Source organism: Pipra filicauda, unplaced genomic scaffold (genome assembly GCF_003945595.2).
Source record: "Pipra filicauda isolate LSUMZ 115617 unplaced genomic scaffold, ASM394559v2 scaffold59_size3379749_pilon, whole genome shotgun sequence".
Taxonomy (NCBI): Eukaryota; Metazoa; Chordata; class Aves; order Passeriformes; family Pipridae; genus Pipra; species Pipra filicauda.
In genome coordinates this window covers 1,718,307-1,745,061 of record NW_024104753.1, presented here as the reverse complement: position 1 = coordinate 1,745,061, position 26,755 = coordinate 1,718,307, and the positions used below count along the sequence as shown (strand labels likewise).

Genomic DNA, 26,755 nt, shown 5'->3' with positions numbered 1-26,755 from the left:
TACATCCACTGGAAGCTGATAAAAGAGAGGTTATAGAAAATATCTAATCAATTTTATTTTAGAACCCTCTTGATGGTGACCAGAACAGAGCTTCTTGAACCAGTTTTCTTGAGTCATGATTTTATTATTCCAGTGCTTGGTGATATCCTTAGAGATAGATCAACTGCTTTTCCACCAGAAGCCTCCTAGAAACATGAAAATGTCAAGACATTACTCTTAGAGAGTGTCACACATGTATAAGTTTTCAAGTGTGCGTATCAGAAAACAGAATTCCACATGTACATCTTAATACTCATTTTTCACTGTTATGAGTTCCTGTTATTCCCTCCTGGACATATGTCCCAATAAAGCAATGAAATGCCATTCATACAAAGATATTATGTAGAAATATCCTTTCCTCTGAGGGAGTACAGGTACTTTGCTGGTTGTATACCACAGAGTAACTAAACCTAAAAAGTAGCCATGCAGGTATTTTGTAGCAGGGATCACAGCTTTTTTGTGGATAGCAGCATAAATTATCACCCTGTAGACCAATCTGAGTCGCTGTCAGTTACAGATTCATTTTATAATCTCTCTCTATTTCTTGGTTGCTTTGAATAGATATAATTTGCTAGACAAGCTCCTTGACTGACATCCATATTTGGATTCTATTCCCTTTGGAGATCCTTGGAGCCCTTGTAAATTGAATATCAATAAAAGCCTGTGGCAATATTGTTTATTGGTGACTCAGAACCCATAACAATCAAGAATTAAGAGCCTGACATATTGATCATCAAGAATTCCTTTCTTTCAAAATCTAGAGTCATGTGATTCAAACTCAGTTGTTGTATTTAAATGTTTCATTTTTAAGACCTCTATTACTTCTTTTTAATAATATTTAGAAGATAAAAAGAAGTCACGTGATGCCTGCTCCCACATCTATGTCCATCAGAGGGGCAAAAAGTTTTATGTATGTATTCTCTTCACAAGGACATGATGTTGATCCAGAAAGTGGGCAACTGTCTTTGACTAGTGAATCCCAAGGCAAAACCAAGCAGAATTCACAGATGTCTAGACAGGCATGACCATAATTTGTCAAGCCCTTTTGAATTTCTGTCTAAGTTGGAGGGAAGGGAGATGCTACAGTGATATATTAGTTGGGTGATAGCTGTAGCCCAGCATTCTCCTTTTGGTGAAGTCTAAAAAAGACACATTGCCCACCTCCTTCCCCATTTTCTGACACATACGTTCTGTTTGCAGTTTAGCAGAGGTGATATAAACCTTCATTCATTTTAACACAACAACCCAAATGTGATCCCTAAGGACTAGGTACTGGGACCACATGCGATGCTGGAGTTGGAATCACAAATCTCCATATGTGTATATTGAGCTACCAAATAGCTTCAGATTTTGACTGGAAGAAACAATTTCCCCACACACTTTGAAGGGCACATAATCTTGAAAAGAAAATTTTTTTTGGTAGATTGGTTTTTTTGGCCTTTTATTAGATCAAAATCAGTTTGGCTTCCTAAATTAATTCTTTTGTCTTTTTTCATATTTGTGCTAGATTTCATTATCTGTGTCTGTAAAGGGAAAATTTGCTTTGCAGAGGAAAATGTTATTTTTAGTATTTGGTTTCTTGTGTGCATGGTGTATGGGGAGGGCAAGCTTAGTGACAGATTAGAAACATGTCATGTATGGTCTAAGAAAATTTACAAAAAAAACCCCCCAAAATGAAACCTGTTCATTTTCTTGAATTATACTAACCAATTTGGTTCCAGGCATCTAGGCAGCATTATTATTATCTGAGTGTTTTGGAACTGGTGAACATTGCATTTCTCTCATCACTTACTAGAGCAGAGAAAACTTTGCCATCTAGTCTCAATACTCATTTAAAGATATTTATATTTCATTATTTCCTAAGTGGCTAAAGGTGAGTGGTTTGCTTGCATTACTTGATATTCTTTGGAGTTCGTATTTAAACCTCAGTGCTGTATTGTTTTAAAAAACAGAACTATGAAGGATGTTTAAATCAGTACTTTTTATTGATGCCATATATAGCTCTTCTCATTAAAATAATGCTTTCACGTGTGTGCCTGGCAGATATCAGCCCACCAGCACAAGGTGTGGATCACAGGCAAGTCCAGAAAGAACTGGGAGACGTCATTGTACGGCTGCACAATCCTGTTGTGCTGACACCCACGACAGTTCAAGTCACCTGGACGGTGAGACCTCTGTTATTACCTTAACAGTATTTGCAGTTTGCCTATTTTGCCTACTTATCCCTTCAGTTTTTACCACCCAAAGCTCCATTCTTCACCCCAGTGTGAGTGCTCTGACAAAGTAACATTCCACAGGTGTGTATATACATACACACACACACACCCACCCCCATATATATATATAAGTTAATTAAATAGTCTTTTTATTTTCTCTTTCAAGACAGACAGGTTCAATGTCTTCAGTCTTCTGCTCAATGTGAGTTGTCTGTCTGGCTAGAAAAATATGATAAAAATGAATATGCTTAACACCATAATCTAGAGGATAATTGATCTGTGAATTCATTACTCCGCATGTCAAAAAATAATCAAAGTTAAATATCAACGCGAAATTGCTGTATGAAAAAACACTTTGCACTTCAAGGCATATGGACCTCTGACAATACCCTATTATTTAGTGACCCAAAAATGAAAAAAATAGCTTTCCTATAGGGCACTTTTAGTGAAGTCAGAAGCACATGCCTGATCCACTGTGTAGCATCTGGTTTTCTAGCATAATCTTTACCCACAATCTGAACATCCTTTCATTATAGAAGACTTTTTGGCAATACTTAACAACGTTTCTATTTGAGGGGTCAAACTACTGGGTAGAATTTCTGATATAGTGTTTTGGCTTTCAAAATGCTATGTTTCCCTTCCTGAGGCTTGAAGGAAAGGATTTGTAACAGTAGAAGGAGAGAGTTCCCAGGGCACTGCACACCAGAAAGAGTGCTTTGCTCTTGGGGCATCTGCCCCAGAGGATGGAGAGCCACGGGTGGAAGAATGAGAGAAATAGTACTGCTCTGCACATCACTGAAACTGTTGTTTTTTAGAGGATGAACTCTGCTAAGGGGGTATTCACAATACTCAGGGGTTTTCTTCTGCATGTCATGTTGCTAAGAGGTTAATGTGCACAGAGGATTACACAACAGGAGATAAGAAGCGTGGTGATAGATGGTGTATTATAAGGATTACTGTTGTTTTTGCACAACTCAGCCATATTTATGGGGGCTTATGCACCATCCTTGTTCTCACAGATTTCAGTGGTCAGGGTACAGATTAGAATAAATAGAGAAACCCACAAATGTATCTTTCTTAGAAGATTATTTAGAGTATGTGTCACTGCAATTTTCCTTCGATGATGTCAATTTGCAGCTTGCCTTTCTAAAAATGCTCTCTGTTTCAGCTACATACCTCCAGGACAGGCTGACTAACCTTTGTAGCAAACCCTTTCGCCCAAACAGATGGATCAGTAGTTTAGAAGCTCTGGATGTTAGCAGCCAGTTACATCCATGTGGTGCTCCTTCAAACCCTTTCTTGGATGTGACAGCTATCAGAAATACAATTTCATAGGCTGACCCTTGCTCTAGCATATGTTACAAAAGGAACCTTCAGTATAAATAGAATTCAGTTTTGTACCATGTAACCAATGTCATTATATTATAAAGAAATATAGATGTATATGTATTTATGTGTGCGTGTATATGGGGAGATACATATATACATATATCTATATATATTCCTCTAAAAGAGTCTCTTGGTGCCCCTGCTGAACAAGTAATGAGTGAAGAAAACATGGTAAGGTAAAGGTAAATTGTTGGGAATGCTCTGGATATCAGCTTATTGGGAAGATCCTCAAAGCAGTGACCCAATGCCACCCGACAAGCTCACAGGCCTCTGTAGAGACATTTTGGAATTGCCCATGGGAAGACACACACAAAGAAAGATCTCTGAAGCAGCTAATTAGAAACTACCCAGCAACCAGAACAAAACCAATTAATTAACCATAGTCTCTAGGAAAAAATCCCACTCTGTCCAGAGAATAAAGACCACACTATTAATATAAAATGGTTAGATAGAGTAGCTATCATACAAAGGAACAGAAGTGCCATGAGAGTCATAAGACTCTTTGTGTTGACTTTCTGCAATTCAGAGAATGAATGCCAAGGAATGTCCTGGATTAGTGAATTTCTGGCATCCTGACACAGCAAATTAACACCACTTTCTTCCTCCTTTGTGGGATGGTTTTGGTTTTGCTTTCTCTGTTTTCAAATTTGAGTTTAGAATTTCTGAAATAGTTTCCTGCTACTCTGTTGCAATTTTAAAATATGCACAGGTATATACACACATATTTTATCTGTTTTGAAGGAAGGTCAGGCTTACAAAGTGAGTGTTAAAGAAAAAAAAAAGGAAGAGGAATGTCAGAAGTCAGGTTTTCACTGTCACTTAAATTTATTCCTCTTGTGCATAGATATTAAAATATAGCTGTAATTATTTGGTCACATACAGGATCTTCTTCTTCATGGAGGTATTCAACATTTCTTTTTATCTTCTTTATTCACTGTGTGGTGCCAGACCTTATTAAATTCATACTATTGAAACCTTTCATTGAATAAAAAATTATTAGTTTGTCTCACATGCTTGCTTATCTGTCATGCTCTCAACCGTAACATTTGGGTGCTTCACAAATAGCGCTGAATTTAACATCACAATGGTACAAATGTGTCATTATCCTAACTTTACACATAGAGAGGTGAGGTGCAGAGGTAGTTGTTGCTGAAGAGACTTGTGGAGTCAGATATGCCCACTGTTATCAAATGGCTGATTGCAAGCCCCGGACATGAATTATTTTTACTTTTATCAAAACATTTTGCATTGCAAGAGCATATGGTGTACTCCAAGCACTTCTTTAGCTGACCTCAGCTATGGTTCAGCACTTGTAACCTCGGTGGGCATTAAACTGAAAGTTTCATTAGTGACCAGATATGAAATGTTTTCTGCATTAGAAAGAAGCCCTGTGGCACAAGCAGGAACAAAAATAAGTTCTTCAGTATGACAAAAGAATTGTTGCTTTGAAATCCTGACTGCCTTCTCGGAGGCTACCAGGCAGAAGGATAATTTATTTTCATCTGTCTTTTAATTTGATGTAGATCTTAAATGAATGTACTTCACTGGAAGATTCAAGAGTCAAGTCCATTAGACTGTCTTCCAGTGTATCATCTCTTTGTGACTTGTTCCTGTAGGAGAGATAAATACTAGTGCAGTTTGAATTTCCAGAGAGTACTGTGAGTCCATGGTAGTGAGTTCAGCACAGCATGAAAGCTTTTTCTGCCCAGATGGAGAATTGCTGTGGGTATTGCTGTGGGAGCAGAGTATTTCTTAGGGTATTTTGGGGCAGAAATTTGCGTGCTACAGAGCATATTACAAAACATCTTTAGGGTACAGATTAACATGTTTGCCTGGGAGGAGCTTATGTTTGTAGCATAATCTGCATTATGAGTTTCTTGCCATCTTTTTAACAACCTAATAGCCATTGAACCTGTCTTGTGTTCTGCTGGGGCATGTGCAGATTTGAACATGCAGGGAAAACGAGTTTCCTGTTCTGCAGAAATGGCTTTGTAGATACCTCCTGCACTATGTACTCATCATAAAAGGGGGTGAGAAAGAGCACAGAGGATCAATTATAGTTGTAGGTCGCCTTAAAGCATTAAGTCAGTGCTGAGTAGCAACTACCCATAAACTTCTTTCTTCTACCTTTTAAGGAGCATCTGCATTTTCTGCCTCCTGTCCTTTGAGGGAGAAAGTGTGTCTTTAGATCAGCAACTCTTGCAGATCTTTTGAGTTGATATCACTGCTGCTTTTACAAATTCAAGAGTATTTAAGTGTCACGGGAATTCTAGAAATGTTATCGGATCCCAGTATTTCAATGCAGAGGGTTCCTGCAAACACTGAAGTAATGCTGAGCACTTTGTACAAGTGGCAACCACTTACCAAAAAAAAAGAGAGAGAGAGAGAGAGAAATGAGAATAGCTAGAAAGTATTAGATTCTTTCATCAAGTCACAACGCATGTTTCTGCAACTCTGCCTGCGTGTGAACATGTACCAAACTTACAGAGATATTTAATGCTCAGCATAGTTGAATTAATTTCTTAATTGCTAAGCATATAAGGATTTCTTTTTAGTGACCTGCTGTAGGCGTGACACATAATTACCACAAAAATGCAGCAAACTGTAAGTCATAGGCTTTGTGTGTGCAAGTATATAAACATATATATATGCATATAAACATAACATATACATATATATACATATATATGCATATATGTATATATATGTATACTTGTACAAAAGTATGAGTGTATGTATATGTGAAATATACCTGTCATACACCTCACAAATGTCTCTGGTCAGTCCATGTAATTATTCAAGAGCGATTTTTCACTATTTTGACAACTCCAAACCAAACAAAAAAAAAATCCACCTTTCCAAATAAGTGAACTAAGTGCCCTCAGAGCAGTTTCCCAATATTTTGACCTTGCAGGAGGCCCTATTCATGGGCCTGAGATAGAGCTTAGTATCCTCTCCTTGATTTTGAATGCAACTGGATGTTTATAGAATACATTAAAAATGCATAGTATTTTCTTATGTCAGTGCCCTCCCTAAGCATAAACAGTGGAGTGAACTCACTGTCAATAATCTGAAACTCGGGCAGATCATTCAACCCAGTTGTAATTTAACTTCTAATTGAAAGCTCTGTGAAAATTTTGTGAGCCCCAAATCAAGCTAGTTTGTAGCACCCATAAACATGTCAACCTTGTTGTGCCTATTTTCATAACCCTTGTATTGTTTAGTCTTTCAGGTTAGGAACTTAAAAGTCTAGGAGGAAAATACGTGTATGGGTAATTTGTATATTACCTATACACAAATAGATACAGAAGTGTAATGCAATCAAAATTGTTACACTATAGGCATATAGTGTAACTATAGGGGTCCAGTTCTTCTCAGTGAGTTGGTGGGTGCACTTGCGTTTGTGCTTTACAAAACACTTTCCGTTCCGTTTTGTAGCAACACACAGTGTTCAGCCTCGTCAATTCTGAATTTCCAGTTGTTCTCCACTAGGCAGCAGTCAGCAGAGCTGGAACACACAGCAAAGAAAAAGTGGAATGTTCTAAGAAAGTTATGCCATTTTTCAGTGTAGCTTCTAACTCAGAAGTTAGGCAGGAATCAAACTTGATGTTTGATTATTAAACATCATAATGCTATATTGTAATTTAGGTTAAGGATCTGTATTGCAAAGTGCACGAAAGTGTTATTTTTGCTGAATTTTGTAGTAAACGCGGGGTTCATAGAAGTCTTTATGTCCGTAAAACATTTAGTTAATCAAAGTCAAACATGGATAAAAACAATTTACTCTGATTTACAGACTCCCTTCATCTGGAAACAGCTGCTTAATGTTCTTCTTAAAAACACAGCTTGATTCTTTCGGTATTAACAAGCTATTATTGTGAGTTATATCCCTCTTTCAGTGCATAAATTCACTTAAAGTGAACATAGAGAAGTTTATAAAATGCAAGCTTAATGTTGTTGTAACATATGTTGCAAGGTTTTTAACAGTGACAGTTTTGATGAAAGACATTTCTGCCTTGCTTTCATAAATAAAGCTTTCTTCTTGCTTGCCCTGCTTTTTAATGTCTAAGAGTCTGTGTCCCCTCTGAATGCCTCAATAAACTGTAACAAGATTACAGGAGAAGCATAATAGACTGTGGTTTGTGTTTTCAGCCTTAAATTCATTTATTCTTAAGAGAAGTCAAACAAATGTATCTCTAATTTTGGAATATCTTTGAGCTAGCAAATGGACAGGAACACAAGAGATATCCTACTTGTTGAATCTTAGTTATAACCCAGAGGTTTACCAAACACCCAGCTGTATAGTCTTGTTGTTTGTGGTGCTCTTTCTTTGCTCTTTATTTGATGGCTACAGAAGCAGCTGGATTTGGTTTAGTTTTATACATCAAATTGTTTTGACTGTTTTTTACAGGCAGAATTAATCCAAGCATCATAATAGCTAAAATCACCAGGGTTTGCTTTCTTTGTTTCTTTGTTGCATGCATAAAAAATGCATGCAACCTCTCCAAGATAAAACACATGTAAAATTTTTCTTCAAATAAAAATCCTATTTATATTTATGATAGATTAAAATTGTTAAACTTCTGTGCAGGGTCCAATCTTGAATTCTGCTTGCCTAGCAACAAATAAAATATAAACCAAAACCAACATTCCATCTCCATCTGATGGCCTGAAAGCATCACAACCTCAGGATGCAAAGAGACTGCTCAGACTGTGAATGCAAGAAACAGGACATGTCTTTGGAATTTGTTTTCTCTGCATCTGTCTTATGTTTATTTTATTTTCCTGTGCATCCCATGAGCTGTGAGCCAAGTAGTGGACTAACTGTAAGCATGCAGCGTATCTTCAAAGACTTGTCCTTTTCTGAGAAGAATTTGTTTTTCTTTTCTTCTCATATTTCAGCACATCAGTAGCCAAGACATGCTCAGTAAGTTTACATGCAGCAAACCTTATGCCAAAGTTTCCTTTTCATGATTTGTTGCAGGGGTGGGGCCTTGTTTTATGATTTTAGGTGGTATTTGCCATGATATACAGAGCTGGAGAAAGCAAAGCAGAAAGAAATGTTCTGTAATAAGTAATGTGAGACAAATGTACTTTGCAGACAATTAGTCAAGAGTGACTTACAAGAAAGCAGTTTGATTATTAAATTCAGCGCCAAATGTTAATTTTCTCTTTTCGATGAGGGCAAAAGTATCCTAGGCAAACGTTTTGTTTTCTTTTTATGCAGGTTGTTTCTTTTTCAACTCTAATATGTTTATTGCTATATTATTTAATGTCATCTCCAGGTTGACCGCCAGTCCCAGTTTATTCAGGGCTACAGGGTGATGTACCGCCAAACGTCTGGCCTGCCTTCTCCAGCTGTGTGGCAGAATTTGGAGGTCAAAGTCCCCACTGAGCGCAGTGCTGTCCTCGTCAGCTTGAAGAAGGGGGTCACTTATGAAATAAAGGTTCGCCCTTATTTCAATGAATTCCAAGGAATGGACAGTGAATCCAAATCTGCTCGTACCACAGAGGAAGGTTGGTAAAACGGCCAGAAAAGCAACAGGCTTCCATACCTGGCACTGGGGGGTGAAAGGAACAGTGACCATTTGGTTATGGTGTGTATGCATTTGTTCAACTCTATTTCCTCCATGTGATTTTTGTTTTTTAGATACACAGGCGAGGTAAGAATTTGACATAATGTTTAGTTTTGTGCTTTAAGTGTTCCACAAGAAAGCACCGGGTCAGTCTTTTATTGTTTTAGTTGATACATCCTTCTAATGCAGCGATGGCTTTGGGTCTTCCAAAAAGTGTGTGCTGCAGCCATTCTTTTATAACCACTGCTGCTGCAATAAGAGGGTTTGGTCTGCACTTTGAAAAAAAACAAATGAAAGCTTTTGCAGATGAGCGTTTGATATTAAACACATCTTTCTCAGTGGATAATAGTGCAGATGAACAGTTGGTTGGGAAATGGGGAGTAGAGAAGGACACATGTTTAACTGGTCTGAAGGAACTCCAGTCTCAAGGGGATGCCACTTCACACTGTTCATGAAACTGCACTGTTCAGCCCTTTGGAGGATTTCCTTAAGCACCTTTCAAGCCTCTCTGAAACAGGCAGAATTCAGACATAGTAAACAGTTTACACTACTGAGTTGTTCAGGCTTTTGTATCTGTAGCATACAGCCTGTGTATAGTTTTGCTAAAGTCTATGAACTCCAAGGCTTCTGGTTTTGATTTGAAAAGTAGAGGGAGTGAGGTGAGATATAAGTAATTTTAGTAATTTTCTCTTAGAAACCTGTCTTTCTACTTATCTAATGCAGCCTTTGCCTGGAGAATCTCTCCTGTAAATGCAAGATGGTCATAACAATGAGAATTATTTTCTCTGTTTCACTGATTTTTTTCTATATTTTTTTTCAAAACAAGAGAAATATTGGTGAAGCTTCAAAATGTTCATATGGTTTCAAAGGGTTCTAAGTGCACTCTTTCCTTCCTATTGAAGGCGCATCTTAATCATTTACAGTGGTCTCCTGAGGTTTAATTTAGTGTTGATTGCCAAGTACTTTTTAATTCTAGAACAGACTTGCTTATTACTCACTTTTCTCTTTGATTTGTTATGATTATTGCCCAACATGTAAGTAATCCTGAAGATGACTTGGTTGGAGTTTGCACATTATGGACGAAGAAATTCACTGCTCTGCAACACGTAGAAGAGTATGTAGGAAGGCATTACTCAAGTCTCATTTGGAATTGGAGACTTTGTGGCTCCCAGTTCTTTGTTCAAACAGTAAAGCCTAAATCAGTTGGTAAAGAATATCTTTGCAGCAGTCTGAACAAAGCTTTTTTTTTTAAAAAAAAAAAAAGAAAGAAAATTGTAAAAAGCTTTCTACAGGTGAAACTGCTTTCCTAGAGTTAAAATGTAGGATTTTGTCCTCTCACTAGCAGATTTTCTTCTTGTCCAATTTCAATTGATTTTTGATGTTTATTTAGCTTCATCTAACTGTCTCTTGCTAAAGGTAAATTAGGAACTACTGAAAAAAAAGAGAAGATTTTATACCTCCTGTCTATTTCTATAAAATACTTGAGGAATGACATTCTCTTTTATAAACCTCAGCTACCAGCAGAGCCTGTCAGGTAATTTCTTACCTTAAAGGACACTTTGTTGATGTGGAATAGCTTTCCACATAGTGAGGATTTAAAAAAATTTCATGCCCACAGATATGTATAACTCACAGCCAAGGATCTGCTTTGTAGATTAATATAACCTTCAAGGAGTCTGTTTACAACTATCTCTTCTCAAAAAAAGTCAGCCTAGAACATGTAGTATTATCACCTGACAAATGTCAGCCCCTGTAAAAAATTTTTCCTCTTCTCTGGGTGATAAAATTAAGTACTTCCATGAGAAAATTAAGGCATTGGGTAGATGCAGTTCTACAGATATTTCCTTTAATTCCTCATGTTATCCTTGTAATTATATGGGTGTTCGTGTATTTCAAAAATAGCACCGACTAAATGTTTAATGAAAGTGGTTTGCTTCTCATCCACTGAAGAAAGATGGCAGTCTATTTAGAGGTATCCCACTTGCTGTGTCGCCTGTGATTCCATTTCGAAAATGAGCTTTTTTAGGCTTGACTTTTAAAAAATGTCAGCTATGCTATTTTTAGAAAATAATTTGGAAGAGTGATACGCGTGTTGGAAGTTTTTTGTGACATCAAAACAAATAGCCCTGATAAAGGCGAAGTACGACCAGAAGGTAGTGGCAGCTTTCTGCTGGATTGAATTTTACATGCGATGTTACGTCTGAGGCCTACCCCCCAAAAATCAATTTTGCTGCAGTTAGACTTTTCCTCTAGATCAGGCATTTGTCACAGTTCAGTATCCATCCATCTCCTGCCTCTTTGGCCTTGTGAAGGTAACAAATGGAATTCTGTTTGCCTGCGTCTGGAAAAGATGAGCAGCGATTTGGGTTCTTTCATATCTGTAAGAAGAAGCTGAGCACTGGAATAATTGACCTGTCAAGAAGCAGGCAAGGTGTTCTCCACAAACCAGCAGCAAGGGAAATGAGAAAATGGTTTTAAAAATGTTATTTTTCAATGTGATCTATTTAATAACTGCAGCAGTGTCAGACGAGAGGCTTAATTTATATCATGGTGCCAGCTTACAGAGTGATATTATCAGAGAGAGGAAGCAGAACTATTATATACATACATGTGTACACACATACAAAGAGGGGCTAAATCAAATATTTTATTGTATCACTTTCACTATTTCCTTCATACTTGCTCTAGAGACAGATGACTTTTTTTTTCAATTGCATCCACTGTTTTAAATCTCTCTTGGAATAACTTTTTGGAGTAGTCTTTTGTTTGTCATCATAAAAATAGGACAGTTGGTAATGGAAGTCTCCTTAGCTTTTATCAGCTGCTGTCTGTCAGTTCCTCCTCACCTTAGTCCGGCTCTTAAAATGATACTTTCAGCTGTATTCATCAGCTGCAGTTTTAGTTTTGCTTGCAAGTTATCATATATCCTCCAAAAAACCCCCACCATGTACTGGTAGAATATTAACTACAATACTCATAGCATTTAAATGCAAAGACAAATAAATGAATACAGTATGTTTTTCTTTAAATTTAAGGGTATGGTATTCATTTTACATTTCTTTGCATTCACACTCCCCATTCTCCCAGGTATGTCTATATAAGAAATTATATTTCTGAATGCCCTTTTTGTTTGAGTAATGAAAGTGCATACATTTGAGCACTGTACTTAAGTTCCATTGTACTTAAAAACAAAAATGAGTTATACAGTGTTAAACTTTACCATTTTTATGATTTTTATTTTCATTTAAAATATGCTAATTAATATCACACACATATACATTTATTCACGGTTTTGTTGTTGAATATCTTGAAGACTTGTAAAATGCTAATTGTTTTACTGTGTGGCAAATTATTTCCCTTGCCATAAAACACACAATGCAACTATTAACTTCCCCAATTTTATGCTTTGCACAGTTGCAAGGAGTAGCCCAAGGCCACCTTTCCGTGCTTCGCTTGAGCTGGCTAAGAGTCAAATTGTCCACAATACAGCTCCATTTCTCCCCTCCAGTGCACTGTTTCTCTGCATCAGGCAAGGTCACAAGGACTATACCAAGCTCTGCAAGCTTTGCAGCTGAACCAGATTCTGAAAATGTAGCTGTCGAAATGTGCAGCCTCCAGGGACTGTAGTATGGGTTTCATGTTTTGTCTAAAATATTTTCTTTTTCTGATATAATCTTGTATGGTCCCTTGTCCCCACCTCTGATACCCTGGTTTGAAGTTATGTCCTTCCTGCAACAGAGTACTCCAACTCTTCAGGGTTATCAGGGTTAAGATTGAGCTCAGCTCCCCGAGCCTGTGCCAGGTCAAGTACTGAGAAGCTTCCAAAGTGGGAACACAGCCAGTCTCAAAGAGGTCATGGGGAACAATAAGAAAATCTGAATTGGCTCAGTAGACTTGAATACCTCTGATATCTGTGGCTGTGCTTGGTTGTGTTAAACCTGCCAGGCTTTAATACAGAGATGCCAGAGGTCTTGGCTTTTCTGAGAAGCGTGGTCCAAGCATGGTCATGCACTCAGGATATCTGTTAAAGATAAGAGTAGAACCCTGTTACCATAGAGCTCAGTCACTCTAGACCAGGGCAATGGAGTCAGGGAGCTGTAACACAGGATGTGAGATGCCCAAAACCAGAGGGCTATCTAGATTTGAAGCTGGGGTGGGGGACTGATAAATATTTTAGGTTCTGGTACAAGGTCTACTATAAGTCTTCAAAATCGGCATCCATATTTCATATTAAATGTTTTAAGATAATATTAAAGGCAATGACAAATACATGGAAGACAAATTCCATGAATAGTTATTGAACACAAAGACATCACCCTGGAACTGAAGGTGTCTAAGCGACAGTCTTCTGTGAATTGGAAAATTGTCCTGGAGAGGTATCAATATATACTCACTTTATTAGTTCACTCTTTCCTAGCCTCTTTCTGTTGGTTTTGTTGAAGACTAGGTAGATGGACTGGGATAAATGGAATAGCTGGATTTTTGGTCCATTTCAGAGCAGTTGCTATCAATAACTTTTTCCCCCCCAAGGACCATACCTTAATACAATACACTCGACCTCAGTGACTTATCTTGCCACTGTGGTGGTGTTTCAACACTTACTTGGAAGAAAGGGAAGGGCAAGGGGGGGCTGCAAGAGGTTTTAAGTGGCTGGGGAGGGCCATATTCCCAGCCCTCTGCCCTGGCAGCTGTAGCTATGGTGGGAGAACTCCACGTGGAGATGCAGCAGATGCTCACAGAAGGGACTTTTCCATAGCTGAGCTTCTCCTTCACTTCCCAATCCACATGTCCTTAGCCAACAAAACCACCCTGCTGCTGGTGTAGCTGCAACAGGGGCTTTGCCAGCATAGCCTTGATCACTAACAACTATGATTTTTTTTTTCACACTTCTAGACAACTAGGAGGGCTGGCAAGCAATTGTCTTGTAGAATTGACCTTGATATGCAGTGACCAGCCAAACAGCTGTGAATGGTTGAACTGAACAGGCCTCTGAAGAGAAAGCAATTTGCTTAGGGGAAAAAAAGGACATAAGTATATATCTGACCTAACTTAGCACCTGCCCTATTCACTGACATTTGATGTAAAGCCATGAACACTTTAACCCTTTTCCACTTCAGAGATGCAAGGTTTTATGTTTAAACCTGTTAATGTCTTCCCGAAGAATGATTAGGAAACAGAAAAGCATCCTATTATTATTATTATTATGTGGAGAAAGAAGAACCAAAACACTTTTCAGGCCAGATGAAACAGCTTCACACGTGACTTAGTTGATATATATGTAGCTATCCATGTTTATTATGGGAAACAAAGGCAAGAGTGAGACCAGTTCCAATGCAAAATTAAGAAATGCTAAATATAAATAAATGAGGAGTGATTTGTATTGATTCTCCATTGCCACAAATTCCACATTGTCATTCAGCTCTATGCTTCTCTCCAGAAAGGCATTTTTCAAAATTGACAGTGCCTAACAAAATGTGCATACCTAGGCCTGCAGGGAGTGTGAACTTTCTATACTGCCTGCTTGCTCTTGCAGGGTTTCAGCAGACTTCGTGCTCTAACAAATGGATTAATGTCTTGCTTCTGTTTGTTCTCTCTCCTTGGTGTAGCTCCAAGTGCCCCTCCTCAGTCTGTTACTGTCCTGACAGTTGGAAACCACAACAGCACGAGCATCAGCATCTCCTGGGATCCTCCCCCTCCAGATCACCAAAATGGAGTCATCCAGGAGTATAAGGTAGAAATGATGTCTAATGGAAGGGCTGTGTGTTTAAGGAAAGAGCCTGCTTGAACAGTAGCCACGTTTATGGATTTAGATTCTGACAGCTTTTACAGCTACCCTTGTAATTATATGGAGAAAGAGGACTGACTGCTTATGGATTTTTTTTTTTTAAAGCAGTACTACTGTTATATTAAAAATAAAAAATACCATGGAAGAGAGATGTAATTTCCAGCTAGTTTACAGTACTTCTCTTTCTTACTTTTCCCTGCTGTAGAAGGAAAGAAGAGGAGTTTTTTGTTAAGGGCTTCTGTACTCTAAAGACAGGCAGTGAAGTCCTTGTCTTAGAATGCCTTTAATCTGGCAGAAAAGCTAGCAGGAAAGATACCTTTTCTTTCCCCTGCAAAAATGCTACTCCTAACACTTCAAGGGCAAAGTCAAGGACTGTGGCTCTGGGAGAATACAAGGCTTCTTCTAAGTACTATTTCTGTCAAGCTTCACAACTTAAAATGCTGGCTTGTTTGCTCTGAGGAACAGGTTGAACAGAACTACTCTATCCAGAGTTTGTTACATGAGAGTTGTTTCCATTGGGTTGTATATTCTTTTTCTTTGTTTCTGTGATAGCTCAAAGTATCCACTCCTTTTATATTATCTTTAAATTTTGTTGTAGTCTATAATTCCATACTGAGATCACTTTGGCACAAGTATATTTTGACAACATGAAAGAAATGCAGTGTTATTGGGTTGGAGGACTATGGAGAAGATGACTGGGCAAGGTTCAGCATTATGGCAGGCTTGTGACCATGGAGCACACTGCTTGGTAAATCAGCCTTGCTGTGGCTGACCTATACAGCAAGTGTGAAATTTTTAATTGAAAAAGTCCAGGGCAGCTTTCTTGCTGCTTTCCACAAAGGGTGGAAATGGTGGGTGCAGCTTATTTCACACGAAAAGGTGTAATTTTTTTGGCCATGGGGTAACTTGAGGGAACACAGCGTGAAGAAGGGAGAAGATGCTTGACTTTTAAATCAACTAATTGGTTCAACTTCTTCCACCTTTTTGCCTGGTCAGAGAGATGCAGTAAATACTCACAATATTTATGTTTAGCACAGGACTTCCTTTGTTTTGCTTTCAGTCAATATCAAGATTTATTAATCCCAGTATTTTATTGATCTAATTTTCATATCAATTAATAATTATCTCTTGGCTTAATTAATCTTGGTCCTGACTCCAATGTAAGTCAATATAAATCGTCAAGGGCTTACAAGCAAATAAGTAAAGTACATTCCTAAACCACAAAATATGTAGATATGAAACAAAGAGGGCTGATGGTTAATAAAAGCCATGTTCCAGGTGAGTGCTCAGACCTCTGGGCTGTGTATAAAAACAGCTGGAGTCACTACCTATTACATCCCTTCTGTGTTAGATTAGGTGGCTGCCTGATTAGTGAGCTGGTTGCTGGGACTGTGCTGCAGTTTAATACTTCCCTGAGTAAAAAATGTCTGATGAGGTTTCACAGTACAGTTTCTGACAAATTGAAAGTAGATCTGTTGATTCTACTTCAAGCATAGGAGCACCTGTAAATTCATTTATGAATTAAATGCCTTTAATTAGTGGCATCTCATAGCTGCTGTAAACTAAGACCAGGACAGATAAGGAGAAAAGGAATGAATGCAGCAGTTTCTCACCCTAATTCATTCTGACCTGGGAATCTGATCTCATTGAGCTTAGGAAAACAGAGGAGTTTTTTTCCCTTCAAATCTTTCTCAGTGTTTCACAGGAAAAAAAAAAGAAAAAAAAAAAAAGAGAAGATGTGATAAAACACTAAGCAGGGTCAAAAATAAGGGTAAAGATAGCATTGCTGTTGCTTAGATGCATCAGTTGATTGCTGACAGTGGTTCCAGCAGTAGTGCTTTCTTCTGCTATTATTGTTATGTGAGTGTACATGTGATGTATTTGTGCATTGATTTTCTTGAGAGGTAGTAAATGCATTTTTAAATAATACAGAAGCAGTATATGCAGATAACATTAACTGAAGAAGTATCCCTAGAAGGTCTTGGTTTTGAAACCTCTTTGGAGAAGCCTATGAAAAAATAGCAGAGACAGATGTAGCACTTTGAAATCATAGAGAGTTCTCATCACAAAATGCCAGTTGAGATTATAGGGTGGTTTTCCTGTTTAATTAGATAGTAATTGAATCAGGAACTGATATCTGGATTCCTAAACAATGTAAGTAATCACAAAGGCAGCAGTAAAAAGTGAGTCTGTACTTATTCCATTTCATAAATTCCAAAGGAAGTTGGAAAGAATTTTGAAAATTGTTTGTTCTTTAGTTCTTTAAGAAGTGTTTCAACCTGTTCTCATGTTATTTGCTGTCTTTTTGCTATTCAGTGGAAAATCCGAAAGGAAAAAATGTGGGTTTTTTAAAGGACAGGTTTGGTGGTAATCATGTTACTGAACAAGATTTTAGTTAACGTATAACATCTTTTTCACTTGGATGATCTGGTCTGGGCTTCTAAGAAGTGTAACCACAGAATTTGCATTCCATGGAGAGCCAGAGTCCAGAGAGTTATTTGCATGCAGTTTTTGCAGCTGGCTTGGTCCTGTGCTAATCTGGCACAGTTTGCTGAGCTAAATCATTCTAATTTCAGCTATTCCCAGACAGTACCACTTTTAAGAAGCCTGAAATAAGTGATTGTCATGAAATGCTTTGATATGTCATATCTATGCACGATTGTGTGAGTGTGAAGAATTTCATCTATTTTAACACATCGACTTTTGTCCCAGATCTGGTGCCTAGGTAATGAGACTCGATTTCATATCAACAAAACAGTAGATGCAGCCATTCGGTCTGTAGTAATAGGTGGCCTATATCCAGGTATTCAGTACCGCGTGGAAGTCGCTGCAAGCACCAGTGCAGGTGTGGGAGTAAAAAGTGAGCCACAGCCCATAATAATTGGTAAGTGATTGTCTGTTCTGTTGTTTTGTTTTACCTGTTTTGTTGTTTTTTTTTTCTTTCAGAAATGCTTTCATAAATCACTTCTGGAAGCGTAAAAATCCACGGAGCAAAAGATAAGATTTGAATAGAGCTGGTTAGTTAGCTTTTAATGTCCCACTGCCTGCTGATGTTGTGCCTTCCCTTCATGCAGAGTTCTTGTAACCAATGGAGGGAAGTATGTTCCCAAGACATAAAAGAAAATGCAGATTGTCTAGTGGAACTGGCTTAATGTGGGTCTTTTAATGAATTTACCACTTCTGTAACTTGACGGATTTATGGAACTAACAGCCTGAGCTCCCTTTTCCCTCTGCTAAGATGACTGTAATATTGCCTTATTCATCCCTTTGGTGCCTAAGGCACTGTTTATGGTTGTTTTCTGAACATTTGAAGTCAGTGTTTCTCAGGTATCCCAAGCAGACAAGTGTCCTCTGACAAAGAGTAAGTGACCTTTAGACAAAATAGAGAGCAAAGGTAGCATTATAATCCCTGCCTTTGAAATGGTCATTTCTTAGTAGTGATTTCCATGCAGAATTGATTTCCTGACCTGAGGGAAACACAGATTCTGTTTCTTCTGAAATTTTTCCTAAATATAGAACATAAAGGCAGGAACAATATGGAAGAATAGGAGAAGTAATCGTAATTAGCAAACCTGAACTGAGCTATGCAAAGCAGTACCTCCTTTGAGTACATAATACAGGAATTCTGTTGCTTTTATCTGTATGACATAATTTAGTTATTACTTGAATATACTTTTGTTTGTTTGTGGGACTTCTGTTGTTATTAAATATTTTCTTTCTAGAAAATGTTGTCAACACACCGTCCCAAAGATGGACTATTCTGTTATGTGTAGACCTTTAGAAAAGGCCATCCCCTAAGCATTGCTTAAATGTTTAATGATATTCGGGTTCCCCACTCATCAAAACAGAAACTAGATTACTTCAACTTTGAATATATTGTCACTGGAGACAGAAATACAAGAGTAGAGGTGGAGGTAGCACTGGTTTTAGAAAAAGGCAGCCAAAGATACGCCAAAGAAAAGAGGGAAAAAAGATTTCTAGAACTGAAAGTAAGAAATCACCTAATAGGATTGGATATTGGACCTCTGTGTCAATAATTGATATTGTAAGACTAGTCTGTCACTGCATCCACTTTGAGCAGGACCTCCTTTTACTATTTCACTAAGGAAATAATCTAACTAGGCACTACACTTATTCCAGCAAAGCACATAAGTGTGTTGCATTTTAAGTACATGAGTAGCCTTGTGTCATTTAATATGAGGTAAACTTGCACCAAAGGTCTTCATTGGATGATTCCCAGAATGTTCAGCCTCACATCTGGGTACAGCCCTTCATCCTGAATTTTTCCTTACAAAAAAAATGACTGGTATAATGAAGAGTTAAATGTGGAGAGGTCTGTATTGCTGCCAGAAGAGGGAAAGGGATGTTAAGGATGTAAATAAAGTAAGAAAAGACAAAAATTGGTTGGCATTTAGAGACTTAATTTTATCTCATTTATCTTAGTGATATTTATTTGTTCCTAAAATGATCCCAGAATATCTGCTTCAACAAGTCTGTCTGGTGGCATCTTTGCACATTTAAGAGTCTTTTGCATTAAAAGTAAAGGAGAGTACTTTCTGTTTGGGTTATATTTCTGTCCTCATTTCTGTTTTCCCTTTTGGTGGCCCAAAGCTGGATGTGGTTACTACATATATGGTCTGTCTCCCTTTTCTTTAGACCCCCTTTTTTATTATTAATTGCTGAGAGCTATTTCTCAGACCATAAATTTGCTTGATAAAGGCAGCAGTGTTTAAGTGATACCATTTCTGGAAAACTTGAGTTGGTACCATTCAGTGTTTGACTGGCAATCAAAAACATAAAACAGGATTTTTTTATTTTTATTTAAGTAAATGAAAAAAACTAATTGGATGGATTAAAAATGAGCTAATGAATAAACCTCAAAACATCCTAATGAATGTGAAAACATTAATGAATGATTGTATTATAATGGAGTCCTATATGGCCTGGTGATTAGCTATACTATTGAACAGCTTGCAAACAGAATGGGCAACTCCAGAAATGCTGAATTATGGACAGAGTAGGTCAGTGATGCAGAAGAATGTTTCTAAGCATTGCAACATTCATTGTCATGAAATACAGAGTCCAGTGTATAAAAAAGGAAAATATTATTCTTAAATACAGGATTTATTCTTCTAAGAAGGTCTTTTCTTAAAATAACTTTTTCATGGTGGATAATCAATTACTGGCTTCCCAGAGCAGTTCTAGATAACAGACCTGTGACAATCCAGAAAATAAAACCTGGAGAATATGGAGCAGTAGGAGGTATATTATTTCTTTAGTTAGAAATTGTCTCACAGGAATACTGTGCCCATACTTCAAGCAGGATGTTGAAAAATTTTATGGAACACTAAAAGAGAATCAAGAATAAAATTTTTATGATCATTAATGATATGCTAAAAATTTTTCTGCTGGAGAAACAGAAACAAAAATGGAGATAACAGCAATGTTGGTTAATGCCATAGCTATTATTTCTCCTCATCAGTTGGCCTGTTCACTCTTACATTCCATCATTGGCATAATAATATGAGGAACAGCTGCAAACTTTCACAGTAATAGGTACAATCGAATCTGATGTGTCTAATTAATTTTTGGTCCAACAAATTAGTTTTGTTCTTCATTACTCTCCAATGGGAGGAAGACATTATATTTCATTATGTTTTTGTCTTCAGGAACAATGGAGCGTTACAGGTTGCACACTTCCCTTGTCTATGTTCTAATTAGTTGAACTGACAGCATTGTTACAGAAACACCTGCAGTATATGAAATAGTACTACACTGGTACCTTGGATGACATATTTATTACTTCTACTTAAATATTATATAAAGAAGTATAAAACTAATGCCTTTTGTTTCCCCAACCCCCAACACTTATATTAATTTCATCAAACATCAGCGGGTAACATTCATCTGTATCCATTTATTTTTCCATCATCAAATTCACAAAGCATATGTTATTTTGACATTTAAATGAATTATTACTTTTGCAGTTGTAATTGCTAGGCACAGAAGGGTAAGAGCAAGCAGCCAGACTGCAAACTTGAGAAGGTAATTTGGAGACAGATTGCATCTTCCCCTAGAAGAGAGGGAGAGAGTAAAGCCCACTGAAAGCTCTCCACAGGCTCTCTGTGATTTAGTCTCACATTCTCCATTTTAGAAAGACTGGTTTCTGACTTTACAGAAGAAGATGGGATCCTCAGATGTTTTGAGGCTTTTCTGGACAGAGCTTGTACTTTTCTTGAGTCCAGGAGCATCATCTCCCAAAGTCAGTCTCTCGAAGCACATCCCTGCCTGCTCTTCTCCATGGCAGCACAGCTGCCTCTGAAGCAGTGCCAAAATTACGTGTTTCCCCACCATCCCACTGCTTTGGCCTCTCCTCCAAAGGGCACAGAAATTAACTCCAAGTTAATGGCAATTAAAGCAACACGTATTCCCTTGCTGATTTCTACTAGAAAATCAATTGTGGTCCTAGAAGAACATGCCATAGAGTGCCTCTTTCTATTAGTTTTACTCACAGCCCTTCGTCTTTCAGCACTGGGGTGCACCTAAAGCTGGTTCCATGGGCATTAAAAACAGGGGGAAATCAGATAAAAGGAGCCACCGCTGTCTCCCTTCTTTTCTTTGTCACAAGTGCTCACTCAGTTCCATTCTCCCTTACTGCATCAGAACTGGAAACCACTGGGCCTTTGGCAGAGGCAAGACAAGAGAGGGGAGCATGGGAAAGGACAGCTGCAGCTCCCAGGCCCTAGTATTAGTAGAGCTCACCAGCATGGCCAGTGTAGACTGATACATGACACCAGTACTGGTGTACTGCCTTTTTATCCAGACAGGCCTAGTCTGTCAGCATCCTTCCACGGGACCTATTTTGCTTGCGGGAAGCCCGTTTTGTTTCTTGCCCAGAACGACTGAAAGCAAGCCAAGCTCTAGCACAGTTTTAACAGTCTGTTTGCAGAAGCAGACGGTCATCAGTACTAAATATTGACGTGGTGCTGAAAGAGAGAAAGCTTAATAAAACCCCCGAGATCATCAGCAGTGTGATAGCAATGTGATGCAGCGCATCGCGGTCCTTCCCGAGTAACTCAGCCCAGCTCTGAACACCATCGAGGGCCTGAAGCTGCATCTTGGCTGGGGCAGTGCTGGGCAGAGCTAGTCCCCGAGGGAGTGGGGCAGGGAGGGCATGCTCAGCCCGACAGGCTCTCCGTGAGGGATCTCCATTGGCAACTTGGCTCTGGGTCACCTGCAGAGAGGTGTCTGTGGAACAAAACTGGAAGTGTCAGAATTCTCACATCTGTTTTAGCCAGTGACCCTGTTTGGTGGCTTTAGGCTGAAGCCAGCAAGCTGGTCTGTTGAAAGAAGTGAGTGGTAAATCTAACCAGTGCTGAATTATAGAAGAGAAATACGTCCTGTTTTCACAGCAAGGCATAATGATACAATACTTCTAATAATTTCCTCTGAATGACCATTTCAGTGTTTTATTCAACTATCTTTATATGTGTGTGATAGACTTTCAAAATTGAGAATCATAGTGCTTCTATCTTTTTTGTTTCAGTAGAATAGCTACTCTTGTAGCTCCTCAGCGTGCATAGAGGCATCTGGTGATATTACATAAACATTTCAAGCGTTGAGCTATATAAATGCTTTTACTGGAAAAGATGGATAATATTTCACAAATTTCAAAACTGCAGATGTGGGCAGTTTATATCAAATGTATATAGAATCAATATTCATGGTGGGGGGAGTTTTGCAGAAAAATATGTTCTGCATTTCCTAATTTTAAAACTAACTATTTTTGACAAGGGGAGATTTGAAGTAGAGAAGTGCTGGTCCTAGAACTATATACTTTAGCATTTCCTGAATTTCCATTCAGATTTTTATGATCATTTGTTTTCCAGCCAGACATCAAGCTTTTTCTTTTGAAAAAGTTCCCTTTTAGAGAAACGGGGGGGGGAAGGAAGCATCTACTGGAATTTACAGTTTTCTAATGTAATGTAGAATTTAAGATCCTATATAGTAATTTTTGATGCATGTCACTTTAATTGGGGTTCCACGTAATAATTATTTCTTACAGGTTAATGTTAAGAATTTGTCATGCATATTGCACGTGAGAAAAAATAGCATCTGTTGCTGTGATTGCTTAGAGTTTGCAGTTAACTGTGTGTTTTTCTGCTTTGTGTCAAAGCTGGTGGGCTTAGAATTTGTATGGATTGTTTTCTCCATGAAATAATTTCTGGAAAATACACTTTATATTTGATTTCAAATTCGGAAACTCTAGCATTCAGGGAAAATAAATGAGTTAAGTAAGAATTTTTGGCATGCTGATGGCAATGAGAGAAGAAACTGTCTTCTGATGTTGTAGCATATTTTGTATTTGGATTTCTCATTTGGAAAAAGCTATTTATTGACTGCTTGATTTATTTTTTATTAGTTTCCTAGAATCCATTTTCTCATTATTGCATCCTGTCTGTAATTATGTGAAAACAAACCAACAAGTATCTATATTGTATATATAAAAAAAAGCTCTGGATTTACATCTGTTAGATTACTTGAGAGTGCACTGTAGATCTATCTTTTCAAATATATGTTTGCAAAATGGCTATGGATTTACTCTCTAGAAACACTGGGTTTCTGGTGTGCATTACTACTCCTTAAAGTTCTTCTACTGTGGATAATTCTTTTGAGGTCCATTACTTTTTTTTTCCCCCCTAATTTTCATTTGCAGTCCTTGCTTCCTGTTTTTGTTACAGAATCCATAATAACCACATTCCTGTGAATTTCTTTCGTGCAGGAGGCCGTAATGAAGTTGTCATCACCGAAAATAACAACAGCATAACTGAGCAAATCACTGATGTTGTCAAACAGCCTGCCTTTATAGCTGGCATCGGTGGGGCATGTTGGGTGATTCTGATGGGTTTCAGCATCTGGCTCTACTGGCGAAGAAAGAAGAGGAAGGGGCTCAGCAATTATGCTGGTAAGAACAGGAACTTTATTACCATCTCATCAGGTTTGGTCGTGAAGAGAACAGGGACTGTTAAACCTACTTAAAAAACACGTTGAACTTCCAGCAAAAGTGTCCTGGGTGAACTTTGTATGCTTGTTTTTAATGTATGCTGTGAAACTGCTGTTGTATGAGAAGCTTTAAATGCACTGCTCGGTACCACATTTCATCATTATCATAAGACAGTATTTTTACATCTCCAGCACATCTAGCATTAAAGAAAAAAAAAAAAAGGCACAAGGAGGATTAACTATACCTCTTGTTCCTTGCTCAGAAGGCACTCTGTTAACAGTGCAGATCTACTCATATGTTCAAATACAAACTAGACTAGACCCTCATAAGGAAGGTTAGAGAGTATTTGGTCTTCTCCTTAATTCCCATGCATTTCCATGTCTCTGAAGCCATGTGCATGGGAAATAAATGGAGGTGCTTAATCAGTGACTTCATAGCTATAGTTGGAAGAGAAGAGTGATGTGTTAGACAGAGAAGCGTGGTCAAAATTTACTTACGGCAGAAACCATAAAAAGTTTTGTCTTTGAGGTAGAACATGTTGGAATGTCCTCTTGTACCAAATGTTTGTTCCAGTTACAAATTAGTTTTTGAAAACTATGTTTGGAAAAATAAATACACTTACCAAATGAAAATATTTTCATCTTTCTCCAACCTCCTTGTTTTGTGTATTCAGCTTTTCAGGATTCTTATGAATTTTTAGGAAGTCAAGTGAACGCCCATAAATCTGAAGGTCACTCTGAAGCCTAATTTAACACACAACCCCCCCCTGTTCTTCAGGTATTGGGACAGGTTCTCTAGAAGTGCTTATTAACATTTAAAAAGAGAAAACATTTTCTTTTTGAGAAAGATTTACCCAGTTGAGGACACAGCATATTTAATGTTGACATTTTATCACACTGAAGTTACACAAGCGCTCTTCTATGACAAGTTATCGCATATGAACTTGAGGACACAGGTTCCCTAAGTGGCTGAGCATCTCTAACTCCTTGCCAAAAACCCACATTCATTCATAGCCAAAATGTCCTTCTCAGCTTAGCATTAGCCATCATGAGACTCCTCAGTGTCCTGACTGGGCTCACTAAACCAGAAGGAAACTATCTCATGCTGTTTTTCAATCCTTCCTGCTTAGTGAAACAGGGCAGGTCAAGAAAACGTGAGATGAGCAGTGGAGGACAGGAGGAAGGAGAACAGTGGCTTTTGGACCTTCTTGGTTTCTGGGGAACCTCATCTTGTGTCACCATGTGACCTCTGACGTTCATGGGTTGTGCATTTTCGATTTGTTTTGTTTTTTTTTTTTCTTTCCTTTAACAGCAGTGACTTTTACTCTCTGAGAGGTAGGGTGTTGTTAACTGAGAAACTAGTATCTCTCACACACACCTATAGATGTGTTTCTATGAAATATCATTCTAGATCCCAAGAGTTTTCATACTAAAGGACAGCTGGGCTGTTATTCCTCTTAGGAAAGAGTCCTACATAGAGTTTTGGACACAAGCTAAAATTAGTCTTTTCTTAAAAAGGAGAATTATTAGCCCTGTATGTGAGTTGACATACTGGGGGGGAGCAGGGGAGAATTGAGAGCAAAGTCTTTTATACATTTAAATGCATAGCTGTAAGTAATTATAATAGTCATAATAAACTGTGTCTCCTACAACTCATTCCTTCTCATGATGTTTGCTGCATCTAAGTGTGATGTGACCATTGCATCATGAAATTGTGTATGCTTTCAGCAAGGAATGTAGATAACAGAACATGCTTCAAAATTCATCCTAATGTTTTCAATTCGGAGAACAGCATGTCCACACAGAAAGTCTTCAAATGTGAATGTTGAAATTCACTGCTCATCTTTCCGACCATCGTCTCTCATTGGCTGCTGGCTGGTTAGTGCTTTAAGCTCAGCTGCAATGTCCTGCTCATGATATTCAACTCCAACTTGAGTAAACTCCAGAGGAAACTCGTGCCCTGCAATTAGCGCTTTTTCTCAGGGTGTGTAACTCACAATGTGTTTGCTTTCTTGTTTTGCAGTTCAGTCCTTCACCTTCACCCCTGCAGGTACTGTCCATTAGTCTGTCTCTTACTTCACCAACACATCACTGCAAACATTAGCTATCTAAGTGTTTATGAACATGTGAGATATGCAGAATCAAAACCAAATACAAGGAGAAATACTTTGACTGCCTATCTGTGATAAAAATGTAGTATTTATTTCCCTAGTGATCCAAGGGGAACATAATAAAATCTGCCACCATTAGTGTCTCTATCATTGTAATTCTGCATACTTACTCATCTAATTCCTTGAGATAATGCAGCTTTGAAAGTAATTTGCAGGTCAAGATGCTTGAACTAGCTTACCATAAACAAGCATTAGTCATATATAACTGAATTTTGATTTTAAAGCTAAAGTATCTTGAACATTTTTGCAGTGGAGTAATGGAACTTTCTTCCACTTTAGCTCTTAGCTATGCATATGTTTGCTTTACTGTGAGGTGTTCAGATCTTCAGGCCAACCTAGTGATTAACTGATGCACTCATTTCCTTTACAGGGATTTTGGAATTGAAGTATTTTGTTTTTTTCTGACTACCCAGTTCAAAGCTGGTATCCTATTTTTTGTATCTTAAAAAAGATAGCATACGGTAGACCATTATCATAAACACGATTAAAGATATGTGAAGGATAAACGAAGTGTGGCTGAAACTGCAGGTTGCAAACAGCTTGTTCAACATATGGATAGCCAGGAAAAATAGAGTA

At 38.0% G+C, this 26,755-nt stretch overlaps 1 protein-coding gene across 15 annotated transcripts in view; it reads left to right on the top strand.

The window, feature by feature from the left end:
- ROBO2 (roundabout guidance receptor 2) overlaps positions 1-26,755 on the top strand; it is a 1,069,237-nt gene that overhangs the window by 981,929 nt on the left and 60,553 nt on the right. For 8 of the 15 annotated variants that reach the window (XM_039387922.1, XM_039387917.1, XM_039387920.1 and 5 more), the window contains 5 exons: positions 2,083-2,204; positions 8,930-9,161; positions 14,827-14,951; positions 17,718-17,889; positions 23,788-23,970. In XM_039387922.1, the coding sequence (XP_039243856.1) occupies positions 2,083-2,204; positions 8,930-9,161; positions 14,827-14,951; positions 17,718-17,889; positions 23,788-23,970 (834 nt within the window). Of the gene's footprint in view, positions 1-2,082; positions 2,205-8,929; positions 9,162-14,826; positions 14,952-17,717; positions 17,890-23,787; positions 23,971-26,031; positions 26,059-26,755 lie in introns of all 15 variants that reach the window. The other 7 variants (XM_039387910.1, XM_039387909.1, XM_039387915.1 and 4 more) reach the window with 1 other exon arrangement.